At 30.6% G+C, this 14,303-nt stretch overlaps 3 protein-coding genes across 3 annotated transcripts in view; all 3 read left to right on the top strand.

Moving 5' to 3' along the window:
• The window catches only part of LOC108687500 (zinc finger protein 501-like), a 7,601-nt gene extending 237 nt beyond the window's left edge, over nucleotides 1-7,364 (top strand). Inside the window, exon 2 of the mRNA XM_018193276.1 lies at nucleotides 5,579-7,364. Within this exon, the coding sequence (XP_018048765.1) occupies nucleotides 5,616-6,893 (1,278 nt within the window). The 5' untranslated portion in view covers nucleotides 5,579-5,615 and the 3' untranslated portion in view covers nucleotides 6,894-7,364. The remainder of the gene's footprint in view (nucleotides 1-5,578) is intronic.
• Nucleotides 1-14,303, top strand: part of LOC108687503 — a 72,136-nt gene that overhangs the window by 23,356 nt on the left and 34,477 nt on the right. The window lies entirely within an intron of this gene.
• Nucleotides 3,145-4,307, top strand: LOC108687502 (zinc finger protein OZF-like). The gene has a single exon (XM_018193278.1). It carries the CDS (start codon nucleotides 3,294-3,296, stop codon nucleotides 4,188-4,190), a length of 897 nt encoding a protein of 298 aa, XP_018048767.1. The 5' UTR covers nucleotides 3,145-3,293; the 3' UTR covers nucleotides 4,191-4,307.

Consider the following 14,303-nt stretch of genomic DNA (forward strand, 5'->3'; position numbering starts at 1 on the left):
TATATATATATATATATACATATATATATGAAGCTTCTTAGATCGAAAAATTTGTTTTGATCATTTAATGGCACATAGCAATGCTCGATTTTGTGTTTGCGATGTCTGCGGCAAGAGAACCAATACTTAGCGCAACACAAGTGATCAGTTCATGCTCAGGAGAAAAACTTTGTGTGCGCTATGTGCGGTCACGCGTTTCTACGCGTTTATTAATATTTAAGCCAGTTAACCATGCACTACAAGCGTCACTTCGAAATATATACGTATGATACACTATGAAATTTGCAATAAGACTTCTTCACGCTGAGCTCTACAGACATATGCGAGCGAAGCATGCTTTCGCGCAGGAACACATATGTACTATTTGCAACAAGTCTTTCGCCACTAATGACATCTTGACATGCCATATGAAAATTCATGATCTGAAACCAGTGAGTGAAGCCTCAATTCTGCGGCAAGATATTCGCCTACAAGAGCTCGTTGGTATTCCACGTCAAGTCGCACACCGACGAGAACAATATAAAATATGATGACTGTCATTTATGTGGTCCGTCTCTAAGGCATTCTTTCGGAGTTGCATGGCGGGGAGAGCCTGTCCGTGAAAAACATCTGTGATGCAAGATTTGCGGCAAGATTTTTCACAGAAAAACGACATTAATCGAGCATAAAAACATTCATATCGGTGAGAAATCATACTCGTGCAACATTTGCGGAAAGTCTTACATATGATCGAATCTCGTTATACATAACGATGTTATACATAAACGATGTCATACCGTTGAGAGACCAGTGTAGTTATTGCAGCAACTGATTTGTGCCTAGCGGAGTGCTTAATATTCGTAATAAAATACACATTTTTAAGGAAATAGTGATGCAATCGACATAGTTATATAATTTGTACTTGTTTCTATTATATTTTTCTATTATGTGTCAGTTGCACCTCGTGTTTAAAACATTATTGTATAGTGATATTATCAGACTTACGTGGATTCAAGTGATGATATAAAGAGGTACGATGTTAATAAATGCCATATTTTACCATTTATTTTGACGATGCTTGTCCATACTGTTATACGATCAAATATTTTGATGTTAATACTTTTTGTGGGAATCACAATTTGATATTATCATATATCTGACATATTTTGATTAGAATGGATATAAAGAGAATGGCGTCAATGCATATGCCTAATGCTGATTGGCTTTGCCTTTAAGTACCTTTACTATTAGAAAATTTTTACTATTAGTTAGAAAAAAGAGGTTTAAGACGAGGAATTGCGTCATATTCCAGATATAGAACACAAAATGACGACTAATTTGTATCATTCTCTTTATATCCGTTCTAATTTTAATGTATTGATCGCTTACTTTAATTTTTTTATTGATTTATTTATTGAAATGCTATTTATAATGTATTAAAGCTTTTATCTACTCATTGCAGTCATCTTGGATTGTGGCGTCAGAGAAGCGAAAAAAATCTAAAATATTTTTGTAAATTATATTAAAACGTATTTTTTGATAAAATAACATTCGTAATTGATAGAATAGATTTATAAAATTTTAAGATTGAAAACTTATGTTCTAGCAATTGATAAATAATCATACGCTTGCAATTAAATTATTTAAAAAAAAATGAAACGAACTATGTCGAATTGATATTAATTTAGATAAATAGATTTTATTCCGAAATACAAAAATTTTCCGAATATTTTATAATTGTTTTATATTGAATATATTCCTGCATTATTAATATAAATAAAAGTGCTACTCTCAAAAAGTTACAATTATCAAAAGCTGTTTCATCACATCTTTTTTCGTATTTCAAATGTTTCAAATTGTTAGATACAATATGATAAATCTACAATATGATAAATTATGTACATATAAATATAATAAGACAATTTTGTTAGCAGTACTGTAGCTTTCGAGCCTTGTAACTCGAAAAGTACTCAATGAAAAATAACTTTATTATAGTGTTTTGAAAAGTTCTCGACATCGGTTATTAGATACTGGAATAAAAAGTTGGGTATTCCCAACTTTTTATTAATATTTATTTATTTAAAAAAATGACGTGACCTTGACTTATCTTGGCGACACCACCTAAGATCAAACTAATCAAATCAGTAAATAATTCTTTTTAAATCCTATAATTTTTATTTGAATACTTTTACTCTTTGTTGATTGAATCTTATCCAGCGAAAATAAAGGTGTAGTCTAAAATATCCGATATACAGGTGTCCTGCAATTTTTGGCCAAGCTTTTGTGTAGATAGAGCTTACTAAACTGAGTCGAAATCCATTTTTGCAATTTTTGCAATGGTTAACGAGATATTAATTAGTAAAAATTGCCGAATACAGGTTTTCAATAATTTTTTACTCAAATATTATTAACTTTACAGAAAATCAGCAAGAGATAAAAATTGTTTATCTTCTTCTCATAAAGCTTTAAGAATTTTTTCAAAATTTTTTATTGACTTTTTAGTATTGCATTTTCTTATATTGGCAACTATTTTTATCAACATGAGAAAACACGATATTAAAAATTTCTGAAAAAATTTTCAGAACTTCATAAAAAGAAAATAAGTAATTTTTATCTCTTGCTATTTTCTGTAAAGTTGATAATGTTTGAGTAAAAAATTATTTAAAACCAATATTTAACGATTTTTAGTAATTAATATATAATTAATAATTTTGTTAATTATTGCGAAAATTGGAAAAATGATAGAGAACTTTTCAACTTAGTTTAATCCACTCTACACAAAAGTGCTTGTCAAAAAATTACAAGACACTGTACATACACACACACACACACACACACACGCGCGCGCGCGCATATGTATATATATACATATTATAAATATTCAATAATTTTTTAAGGTAAGAAACATTGCTTTTTAAAAATATATATTTGATATCTAAAAATAACATTAATATACAAACTTCTAATGAAGAAAGATATAAATAAGTGCAAATAAAATTATAATCCTTCCTGAATTCATTTTATTAGTAATCAGTTTAAATCAGTTAATATTATAATAGTTATTATTTCATTTTCTTTTCAGAAATGAAAAACCAGCACAGACGTGCGTAAAAAATGAACTGTCTATAGATGAATGTACGGATTCTACGTTGGTTTCAATTTTTGTTAAAGAAGAAAAATATATAAAGCAAGAAGATTGCAGTGTTCAATACAAAGATATAAGTTTGAGACATGAGCTTTCCGAAGATCCATTGACGGAAAAAGAACCTGAAAAAGCTGCAAACAGAGGAATTACTCATCAGAATTATTCAGGCATGAAAAAACAATTCAACAGACAAACGTTTTATGAATGTAATATATGTACGAAGCTTTTTAGATCGAAGAACTTGTTTGAAGGTCATTTAGTGGCACATAGTGACGCTCGACCCTATCAATGCGATGTCTGTGGCAAGTGTTTCAAGAGAACCAATACTTTAGCGGTACACAAGCGAATTCACACTCACGAAAAAAATTTTGTGTGCGATGTGTGTGGTCACGCGTTTATACAAGCTTCTCAGTTAGCTACTCATTACAAGCGTCACTTCGAAAAGTATACAACACACTGTGAGATTTGCAAGAAGGGCTTCTTCACGAACGCCGAGCTCCACGGACACATGAATGTGAAGCATGGCGCCAAGGAACACGTATGTACTGCTTGCAACAAATCTTTTCCCAATAATCACACCTTGGCGCGGCACTTGAAAATTCATGATCCGAACTTCAAACCGGTGAAGCACCAATGTGAGTTCTGCGGCAAGATATTCGCTTACAAGAACTCGTTGGTAGTCCACGTCAAGTCACACACCGGCGAAAACAAATATGACTGTCATTTGTGTGGTAAATCTGTCTCATCTAAAGGATCCCTTCAGGATCATTTGCGTCTTCATGGCGGAGAGAAGTCTCTGGTCTGCGATGTTTGTGGCAAGGCTTTTCACAAAAGAACGACATTGGTCGTGCATAAAAGAACTCATACCGGCGAGAAACCGTACTCGTGCGATACTTGCGGAAAATCTTTCACGCAACATTCGACTCTCGTTATACATAAACGATATCACACCGGTGAGAGACCATATCAGTGTAGTTATTGCAGCAAATCATTTGTGTCTAGGGGATTGCTTAATGCTCATAATAAAGTACACATGGTTAATGAAATAATAATGCAATCGACATAGTAATCGATATAATTTATATCTGTTTCTATGATACTGTGTCAGTTTCATCTCGTGTTTAAAACATTATTGTGTATAGTGATATTATCAGACTTATATATGGATTCAAGCGATGAAATAAAGTGCAACGATATTAATAAACGTCGTATTCTACATTTATTTTGACGATACTCGTCCACAGTGCTATATGATAAAATTTTTTAATATTTTTTGCGGGAATCGTAATATGATGTTATCATGTGATATCTGACATATTTTGATATATTGATCTCTTATTTTTTTAATTAATTTATTGAAGTGCTATTTACAATGTATTAAAGCTTCTATCTACTCACTGCAGCCATTTTTGATTGTGGCCAGAAAAGCGATAAAATATCAAACAAAAACTTTTGTAAATTATATTAACATATTTTTTAATAAAATAACATTCGCAATAGAACAGATTTATAAAGTAGACCGAAAATTTGTGTACTTCTAGTAATTAATAAATAACCAAATTTTTGCAATTGAATTATGTAAAAAAATGATACAAATTGTATGTCGAATTGATATCAATTCAGATAAATATGATTTTATTTCAAAATAAAAGTAGTTTTTCCGAATATTTTGTAAGTATATCAGCATTTAAATTTGATTTTATTGAAAAATGAATGACTGAATTTTTATTATGTATTTTCTCGCTTTTGATATTATTAATTGAATTCTAATTCGTTATTCGTAATTAAGAATCTTAAACAAATTAATTTCATTAAAAATTGTATTGCAAAGTCTTTCTATGATTTTAAAGTTTTCTTTTTATCTTTGACAGGCGCGCGCGCGCGCGCGCGCGTGTGTGTGTATGTGTGTGTGTTATAAAGTGGATTATTATTAGAAATTAATATATTACATAAGAAATGATTGATAAAATCGTAAATATAGCAAATGCCGATAGAATAACAAACAGAAATATCAAGAAAGATATATGTAACATTGTTTATTTTATATGGATTGCAGTAAGAGCTATAATTATTTTTTTTATATTGAATATATATTCCTACATTATGTATTATTAATATAAATAAAAATGTATTATTAATATAAAAAAAGTATTACTCAGAGTTATGACTCTATCAAATGTTTCATCATTGCTTTTTTCATATTGAAATGTCTCTATCGTTAGATATAATATGACAAACTATATATAGATGTAATATTGACGATTTTGATTATTTTTTAACCAAATTATTTAATTTATCATATAAATAAAGCTGTAAATTTGCGCAAGTTCAAAAATTTTACTTACAGGAGTAGAAATAATTTGCTAGACAACGAGACCAGACAATGAAAGAAAGATCGTTGCCATATAACAAGGATATTCGATACTGATATCCCTCTGAATTTTTCCATTTCAGGTACAACCAGCTACAGTTTCCTGAAGACTATTACCCGATGTTCTCTAAACTTGATCTGGTGAAGAAGAATGGCGAACCTGCGAAGTCCTCGTCGAAATGCCTGGATCCGGTGGACACCACTGACGAGACAGCAGTTTCAACAAATCCTGAACAAGATGTCATAAAGCAGGAAGTAAAGTACAGTGAGGATGACGAGGAAGATCTTCCTTTGGCGTATCACTGTAAACTCTGCGGTGTTTTCTTTGCCTCGCAGTCTTTGTTGGATAATCATGAGATCGAGCACAAAGGTAAGCGGAAGAATACATGTGCCCAATGCGGCCGGATCTTCAGAACTGGTATTAGTCTTCGCAAACACATGAAAACGCATTCGGTACGTAAAAGCAGTCGCAAAAGCAACTCTTCAGGAGTGAGTGATCGTATCGCATCATTGAAAAAGGTGAAGAAAGAAAAGCCTGAGCTAGAGTTTCTTTGCAAAACTTGTAACAAAGTTTTCCGACACAAAAGCAATTATCAGAAACATTTATTGCGCCACACAGTAGGCGATCTCCCTTGCAAACATTGCCCCAAAAAATTTCGGTTGTTTCGTGACTTAACGAGGCACGAGAAGACACATTTCCTACCGAGTTACATGTGCAAGGAGTGCGATTACGAAACTACTGTTTTGGCGGCTCTGAGCATTCACATGACGCGACATATGGACAAAGCGGATCTGCCATTCAAATGCAATGAATGCGATAAACGTTTTCGTAAGAAGCTCGATCTTCAGGAACACTATAACATTCACTCGGGCGAGAAGCCGTTTGTCTGTCAGCTCTGTAACAATGCCTTCTACTTGAGACGACAGCTTTCCGCACACTGCAGACGCACGCATCCCGAGCTGAAGGCTAACAAAGTGACTAGCACTGCTTGTGACATTTGTGGCCGCGTACTTGCCACGAAGAGGTCGCTCTTCCGACACAAGGAAAGCCACAATCCGACAAAGCTGTATCTTTGCGATTACTGCGGAAAGAGTCTTAGTAGTGCTGAACACTTAAAGAAGCACAGGAGGATCCATACCGGGGAAAAACCTTACGTTTGCGACATCTGTGGAAAGGGTTTCACCGATTCCGAAAATCTGAGGATGCACAGAAGAGTACATACGGGGGAGAAGCCGTACAAATGTGACCAGTGTCCGAAAGCATTCTCACAGAGATCGACGTTGACTATTCACAAACGCGGACACACCGGGGAACGACCTTATGTGTGCCAGATATGCAATCGTGGATTCTCTTGCCAGGGCAATTTAACGGCCCATCAGAAGTCTACGTGTGTTTAAGAACTTTGACTTGTTTTATGAATGACTTCTTGTTGATGACGCGATTTTCGTTGACGACTACATAAACGATAATAACAGTGCGATAGTACGTGCTTACACGTTGTTGTTGCTTATATATCGTAACAACAGAGCAGACAGAAATTCAAAAAAGTTTTGAATTATTATAGATTATATTATCTATCACTACGTTGATGTTGGACAATGTCGACGGAGCGTTATACTCACGATATTCCCGATACTTCTCGATAAATTTCTACAATATCTTTTGTACACTGGTTGTAACGTTTGTGTAAACTGTGCGACGCTCAAGAGACAAAATAACGCGCGATATTTGTCCGTTCGGTTTTTCATGAATTATACGATTATACATTTGTACTATCGTGCTCAAAGTGTTCCGTTACGAATATTGTTGTTCTATTTTTTCAGTGTAGATAAGGATAACTTGTAAGCCGAATAATGCCAATGTTGTTGAACGACGAATTCGTTTTCTTTTCCTTATTTTTCTCTTTTCTTTTCTAGAGTTTCTTTCTAAGGCGAGACCTCAGACTTACTCGTATGAATGTGGATAAATGCATCGATAAATTTATGTTATCATTGATATTCGTTATTATACGTTTAATAAAATAACTCATACATAAAATAGTGTTTGTAACTTTGCAAATCTTTGTCGATTGTTCCTTAATTTTGAAGTAAGAGAACATCATTATTTCACGTTTGTATAAATTGCCAAATTAGTCCTTGGATCATTCTCGTATGAAACTTTGGATGAAGAAGAGAAAATATCCATATCATGTGTATGTATCAATGTCTTGATGATATGACTGCGTTTAAATATGAATGCTGAAAAATTATTGTTGTTGTTTACAGAATTCTCGAATTCGAAGAGTTGATGGAAGAACTTTTCAAGAATGAGTTTAGCGAGGAAAAATCCGAGGTGTACAATTATTCGCTAGAAATAGAATCGAATTCAACGATAGGAAACTTAATAATCGAACAAAAGAAGAAATATTGAAAAAAAAACATGTGATGAAAACATTAGAAATACTATCATTAATACTGAAAACAAAAAAGAAAAGTGTGCGTGCGATATATGAATGTCCTATATGCCATGTGATATCTTCTGCTTTGTAGATATAAAAAACACATGTGTGTGAAGCATATGTACATCCTTGCACGATTTGAGAAAATCTTCAAACGCAAGTCGGATATGAATAATCACATGCAGATCCACAGTGACGTCACACATATTTGTGCTCCATGACTTGATTTCGAAAGTTTTATTTGATGTCTATATTTGACGGGTGCACAAGCGTGACTTTCGACATTGCGAACAGTGCTGCGTCAAGATTTATGTCGAATTATAATCTCGAGGATCACAACTTGAGTTACAAGGTGAGTTAGCCAAGAAGTTGGTACTTCATTCATGATTATTACAGCTTACAGAAATCGTACCTTACATACAAATGTGTGATTCATGGAATTCAGAAGTCCGCGCCGAAATAATAAAAAAATTTTTATCTCGGCGCTCAGCCTTTGCAGTCATATGAGCCCACATTTGCCGAAGTTTTTGTGCGTCCAATGCGATAAAATATTAGCGTCGAATTAAACATTAGAGCGATATGAACGTATATATATGAACGATCCTACCAGTGCATGTTATGCACTGGTAAAAACTTTCTCGAAATACGCACGTGTCAAGATGTATAAGCTTATTCACACAGGCAAAAAATCATACAAATATGATATCTGCCAACAATTAATATTTCACGCAATATAACAGCGTGACGGCACATCATCGCAAATGATATTCCGACATCAACATTTCAACCCAAATTATCAGCCATCCCCGTTACTGTTCAGACTTGAATCAGAAGTCAAACTACTAGAGAATTTGATTAGATTGATGCATATTAAAGTCATACATAAATTGACGTAAAGATGTGTGTTTAATATAAATATAAAATAGATTAAACTGTGAAATCTTCAATACATTTTATTATGCTGTCAAGTAAAATATGCGTGTTATAATTCGAAATATTTGCATTTCATTTTTACATCCATTTTTAAATTAGTGTACAATGATTGTAATATGTATTAATGCGCATTGTGCTCAACTGAATTTGCTATAAGTAGATGGTACGACATACTTATAAATTTGTTGGAATGGTAATTGCTGAAATAATTATTTTTAATGTATGTAGATACTATATAGTATTTAAAAAATTATATGTAAATTTAGAAATTTTAAGTCAAACAAAGCTTATAATTTTGTTTCTATCTTAATATATTTAATATATTTAATTGTTTAATCTTTACAAATTATATAATAGCAATAATATCAAATATATTAGTTAAATGATTTTACCAGAATTTTTATTGAACATTACTGATTGAGAGAATAAAAGAAAGAAGTCTTGATTTTGGCAGTTGTGACAATGTATATTTTGTTTTTTGTATGATTGAAATTAATGGATGTTTTAGGGACGGTGGATGACAATGTGGGATAATGATATATGTCGGAATGTATTATGATATGATAGGTATTACTTCTAAAGAAAGTGTGAAGAAATAGTAGTATAGTCCAGCAAAAGGAGATAAAAAGAAAAAAATTACAACGAACAATGAAAAAGAGAACTTCAAATAGAAAAAGAAATGGAGCAGACAATTAAGATAATTAAGACAATTAAGACAATTACAGTACAAGAACCGAGTTCACAAATTAAGTATATCTTGTTCGATTTCTAACAAAGTATTGAAAGTGTCGATAAAAGGTAATAAATTCTATGAGCATGTTCTTACGCATACTGGTATCAGGCCATATATTTGCCATATATTTGCTGTGAAGACTTTACTCAATGATCCAATCCTCAGCACAGAAAAAAATCATCCCGATCTTTTTTCACTCTACACGTCGCAGGTTTTCATTACTTTAGCTTAAAAAATATTTTATAGAAATTCGAGAAACTATTAATAAATTCATTAATTTTATTATATTAATAACTATTAATATAATAAAATTAATGAACGGCTTAGACGATGCTTTAATATATCGTTATTTGTACAAAAGTCATTTAATTTACAAATGTATAATAATAATGTTCGAAAACATATTTTTCAAAAATATGTTTGATAGTTTGTGAGAATATAAAAATATTGTTAAACTATTAGAGATGCACCGAATATCCGGAAAATATTCGGTATTTTTTTACTATTGGATACTTTTTTACTATTGGATAGCTAATATCTGACTATATATCCGTCTGAAATTTTATATTAAAGTTTGATGCAGAATTCTATTCTTTTCAATTAAACTTTTTGCACAGTTCAGCTTTTCTCTTTTTCTTTTTACGTTGGGGAGATAAAGGAAAAAGATAAACTTTGCAAGAAGTTCAGTTAAAACTGTATTTGGGGAGCTCGATCAACAACATGCTGTTGTGTCATCATTCTGTCTTTATTATTTTTATTAGACGTAAAACAAGAATAGGATATAGAATGATGCAATAACATTAATAGCGCGCTTATTATTAAAATGAACAAAATTGTTGCTATTTTTTTTCTTGCTTTCTTTTTTTTTTAGAATTTTGGGAAATTTATATCGGATATTCAGAAAATATCCGGTACCCATATATGTCATAATTAAAACCTTTTGATGATTTTTCTTTGTTCCCAGTGCGTTTAGTTCTATTTTTAGTTTAATTTTAGTTTAATTTTAGTTTTTAATAAATGTGAAAAATATTTCATTCTAGATGTATATTTTGTTATTTGTATGTGTAAGGGAAAAAGTTAATTTGAAATGGAAAGGATATGTATAAAATGGCAATTGCGATATATTAAAAAATTGATGAGTTTATCATGATAAATTATAAGATGAAAGACTAATTTTATTTACTATTACTTTCAATTATTTAAATTATTCGGGACATACGTTTTTATATAAACATCTTTTATGAATAAAGTATAATAAGTATTTAGCATAGCTAAATATTTATCTAAACTGAAATATATGTGTTAATAATGCTTAATTAATAATAAGATATGTATAAAGATATGTATAACATATATATAAAATTTCGTATTATGAATAATCATTTGGATAACCGTTTGTAACTGAACAAACATTGATAAATAAAAAAGATTGTATTTTTGTAAGATTTATTTATATAATCAATTAAATATGTTAATTATTACGAGCATAATATTAAATAATATTGTGCACGAAAAAGATGATGTAGTAACAGCACACATTTACATTTCATTTGAAAATAATCTTAAATTCAATAACAGTATTAATGGAATAAATATATATTTACTTTATTAAAAACTAATGCTGTTAATGCATAATTTTTTTCATTTGTTTTATGGATGATATTCTTATAGCGTAATAGCTAACTTTATTTTGTACAAGAAAAAAATATTTTCCACAATTTTTTACATTTTTTGAAGTAAGTTACTTTCTTGCATTTATTTCAGACTCATTGCATCTCTCTGGATATAACGGAATACAAGTGCGTGTAAAAATTTTATATAAAAAATTTGATAAAAATATATATATATGCGTAATTTTCTAATGCTTCCTATGAAAATTTTCTAGTAATTGATGAAATTGATGGTGACATCCACAATATAACAACACAGTCAGATTTATTTTATTATATACAATATAATGGCTATAAGAAGATTTTTTTATGTCATATTTGGCTATTTGAATATATAATTAAAACAAATATTGATACTTTATACACTGACACAATTTATCCCTGTTTCAGAGAAAAGCCTATCATCAAGCAGACAGGAAGGCAATACCAAAAAGGGCTTGTTCGTTTTGTCTCCATTTTATTGGACTCTTGGAAACCTGTTCAAAGTGAAATTAATTCTACAAGTAAAAAACTTAAACCCGTTACAATACAGTGCCAAAATGTGTCAAATGAATCGATTAATGTAAATTTGTCATTAGATTCACAGAATTCATCTGTAATAACTATCAAAGATACCAATATTTCAATTAACAATGTTCGATCTTTGTTGAATGTGAAATCATCACAAGTCTCCGATTCTCTGAATTCACACAAAGAAATCACTGAAGTAGATGAAGTCATGGAAGAAATAAAAAACACATGTCCATTTTGTGAGAGGCATTTTAATAATGCAAAGCAAGTTGAACAACATGTAAAATATGCACATCGTAAACCATATCAATGCGACAGGTGCAAAAGAACTTGTTATACGTTAAGGGCGCTGGAGACGCATAAAAAAATACACCGGCCGGATTATTTTTTTGAGTGCGAAATCTGTCATGTGAAGTACAAAAGTGAAGATGGACTAAAAAGACATTACATTCGTGCTCATAGCGATTATGAATCAAGATACATTTGTGAACATTGTGGCCGCAGTTATAAGCTGAAGATCGATCTAACACATCATATGAAAAGAACCCACGTATCGGATCTACAAATCTGCCGCTTTTGCGGCAAGAAAGTCAAGGACGTCAAAGGTCACGAATGGCGGCATCAGAAACGAAATCGTGAGATCAAATATGAATATCCGTGTCACTTGTGCCGTAAAAAGTTCCATCATAGAAGTAGGTTGGACAACCATTTGATGTTGCATAAAAAAGGTTTTAAATGTGAGATTTGTGAAAAAGAGTATAGTGGTACTCGCGAACTCACAAGCCATAAACGTTTCAAGCACGGCCAGACAAACGTCTCCACTTGTATTCTATGCCAAAAAACGTTCCTGTCCATTAGCAATTTTTATCAGCATGTGCTCACCCATGCCAGCATACGGCCATATAAATGCGATGTCTGTGAAAAAGACTTTACGCAACGCTCCAGTCTACTGAGACATAGAAAACATCATCCTGGACCGTTACCGCCATTATCATCGTCCCATCCACAAATAGCCGAGCTCGCCAGGAATTACCTTGAAAAGATAAAAAATGACAATATGGATAAGAGTTTCATATTGGATTCACAATCGATTGATGGTTGATGTTAACAAAGGATTATAAAGTAATATCTTGAAGTTATTAAGGAATGTATAAAACATATGAATTATATATATTAGAATATACGATTCATACTGATAAGTTTTTTCGATTGTATTTTGTGTATGAACAAAGCGTATACATAATGATACTTTTGCCTTTTCTAAAGAAAAAGACTGATACATTTATGCACACTTATAGAAAAATATATATTTTTAATATTATTGTTTTCTTTTAGAAAACAGTATTTGATATATGTTTAGTATATAGAGTCTGGTCGAATATATAAAAGCGAGCATGATGTGATTCTCTATAAAAAATAAAAAAATACATAGAATAAAATTTTTCGATTTTCTCGAAAACTAAACAGAAAATCGAAAAATTTTATTCTATATATATTTTTTATTTTTTTTATAAGGAATCATGCTTGCTTTTATGTTATTCGATCAGACCCTGTATGTTTTCGTGTACATTAATTGAAATATTACATCAGAAAGAAAGCTCTATATTAATATTTATTGTGCAAAATAAAAATTTTGCAAAACAGTGAACATTAAAAATATTCAACAAAAATTTCTATTTTATGTGAATATTATTAAATTATAAGATTTGATATAAACTATAAAATAAACGCAACGATTTAATATACAATAAAATTATATTAAAAAATATTTTTTACTTAATTATATTTGAAATTTCAGAACACGGAGTATTTATATTGATTATAATTTTTATTTAAATACGTATTATTGTAAAATAATAAATCATAGAATTAATTATTAATTATACGTACGAAAATACTGAAAGCATTACTTTGTAGAAAAGAAACACATACAAACTATATATAATTGAATTTGTTTAATAAATACTTAAATTTGAATTTTTATGTTTAATAGTTATATTGATTATACAAAAGATTTGTGATTTGCGAATAATTTGTATTTTTTTATTTTTCCTTAGATTTTTATTTTTACCATATAAGTAAGCTTTATTTTTATAAGTATTTTCTACTAAAAGTATTGTAGTTTTAAATTAATTTCGAATAATAAATTTTTTAAGAACGATTTCGAATACGGAATATTTTGTACAAAAAAAGAATTTTTCTTTATATTTTACGAGTATATGTGCAAATTTATATTTATGTAATTTTATAACAATCGTGATTTGTTAAATATAGCGATACATTAAATTATATTTTCTTTTACTTATTAAAATAAATGTTTCAGAAGTCAACGAAACGAATTATTAAACGATTATATATCAAAGATGAAGCATTATATTACAAAAGGAATCCAAGTCTTCCAAAATTAAGAAGACTAAAGTTTCAACGGACGCTTAAATAAAAGAAAATTATTTTTTTATTTAATCGTTAAAATTTTATACACGCGCGCGCGCGTGTGTGTGTGTGTGTAAAATACTTTATATAT

Source organism: Atta colombica, unplaced genomic scaffold (assembly GCF_001594045.1).
Source record: "Atta colombica isolate Treedump-2 unplaced genomic scaffold, Acol1.0 scaffold207, whole genome shotgun sequence".
NCBI classification, from domain to species: Eukaryota; Metazoa; Arthropoda; class Insecta; order Hymenoptera; family Formicidae; genus Atta; species Atta colombica.

What these genes read in the sequence shown, in the direction of transcription:
- LOC108687502 (XM_018193278.1), top strand. Translation starts at nt 3,294, where the DNA reads ATGAAAAAACAATTCAACAGACAAACGTTTTATGAATGTAATATATGT.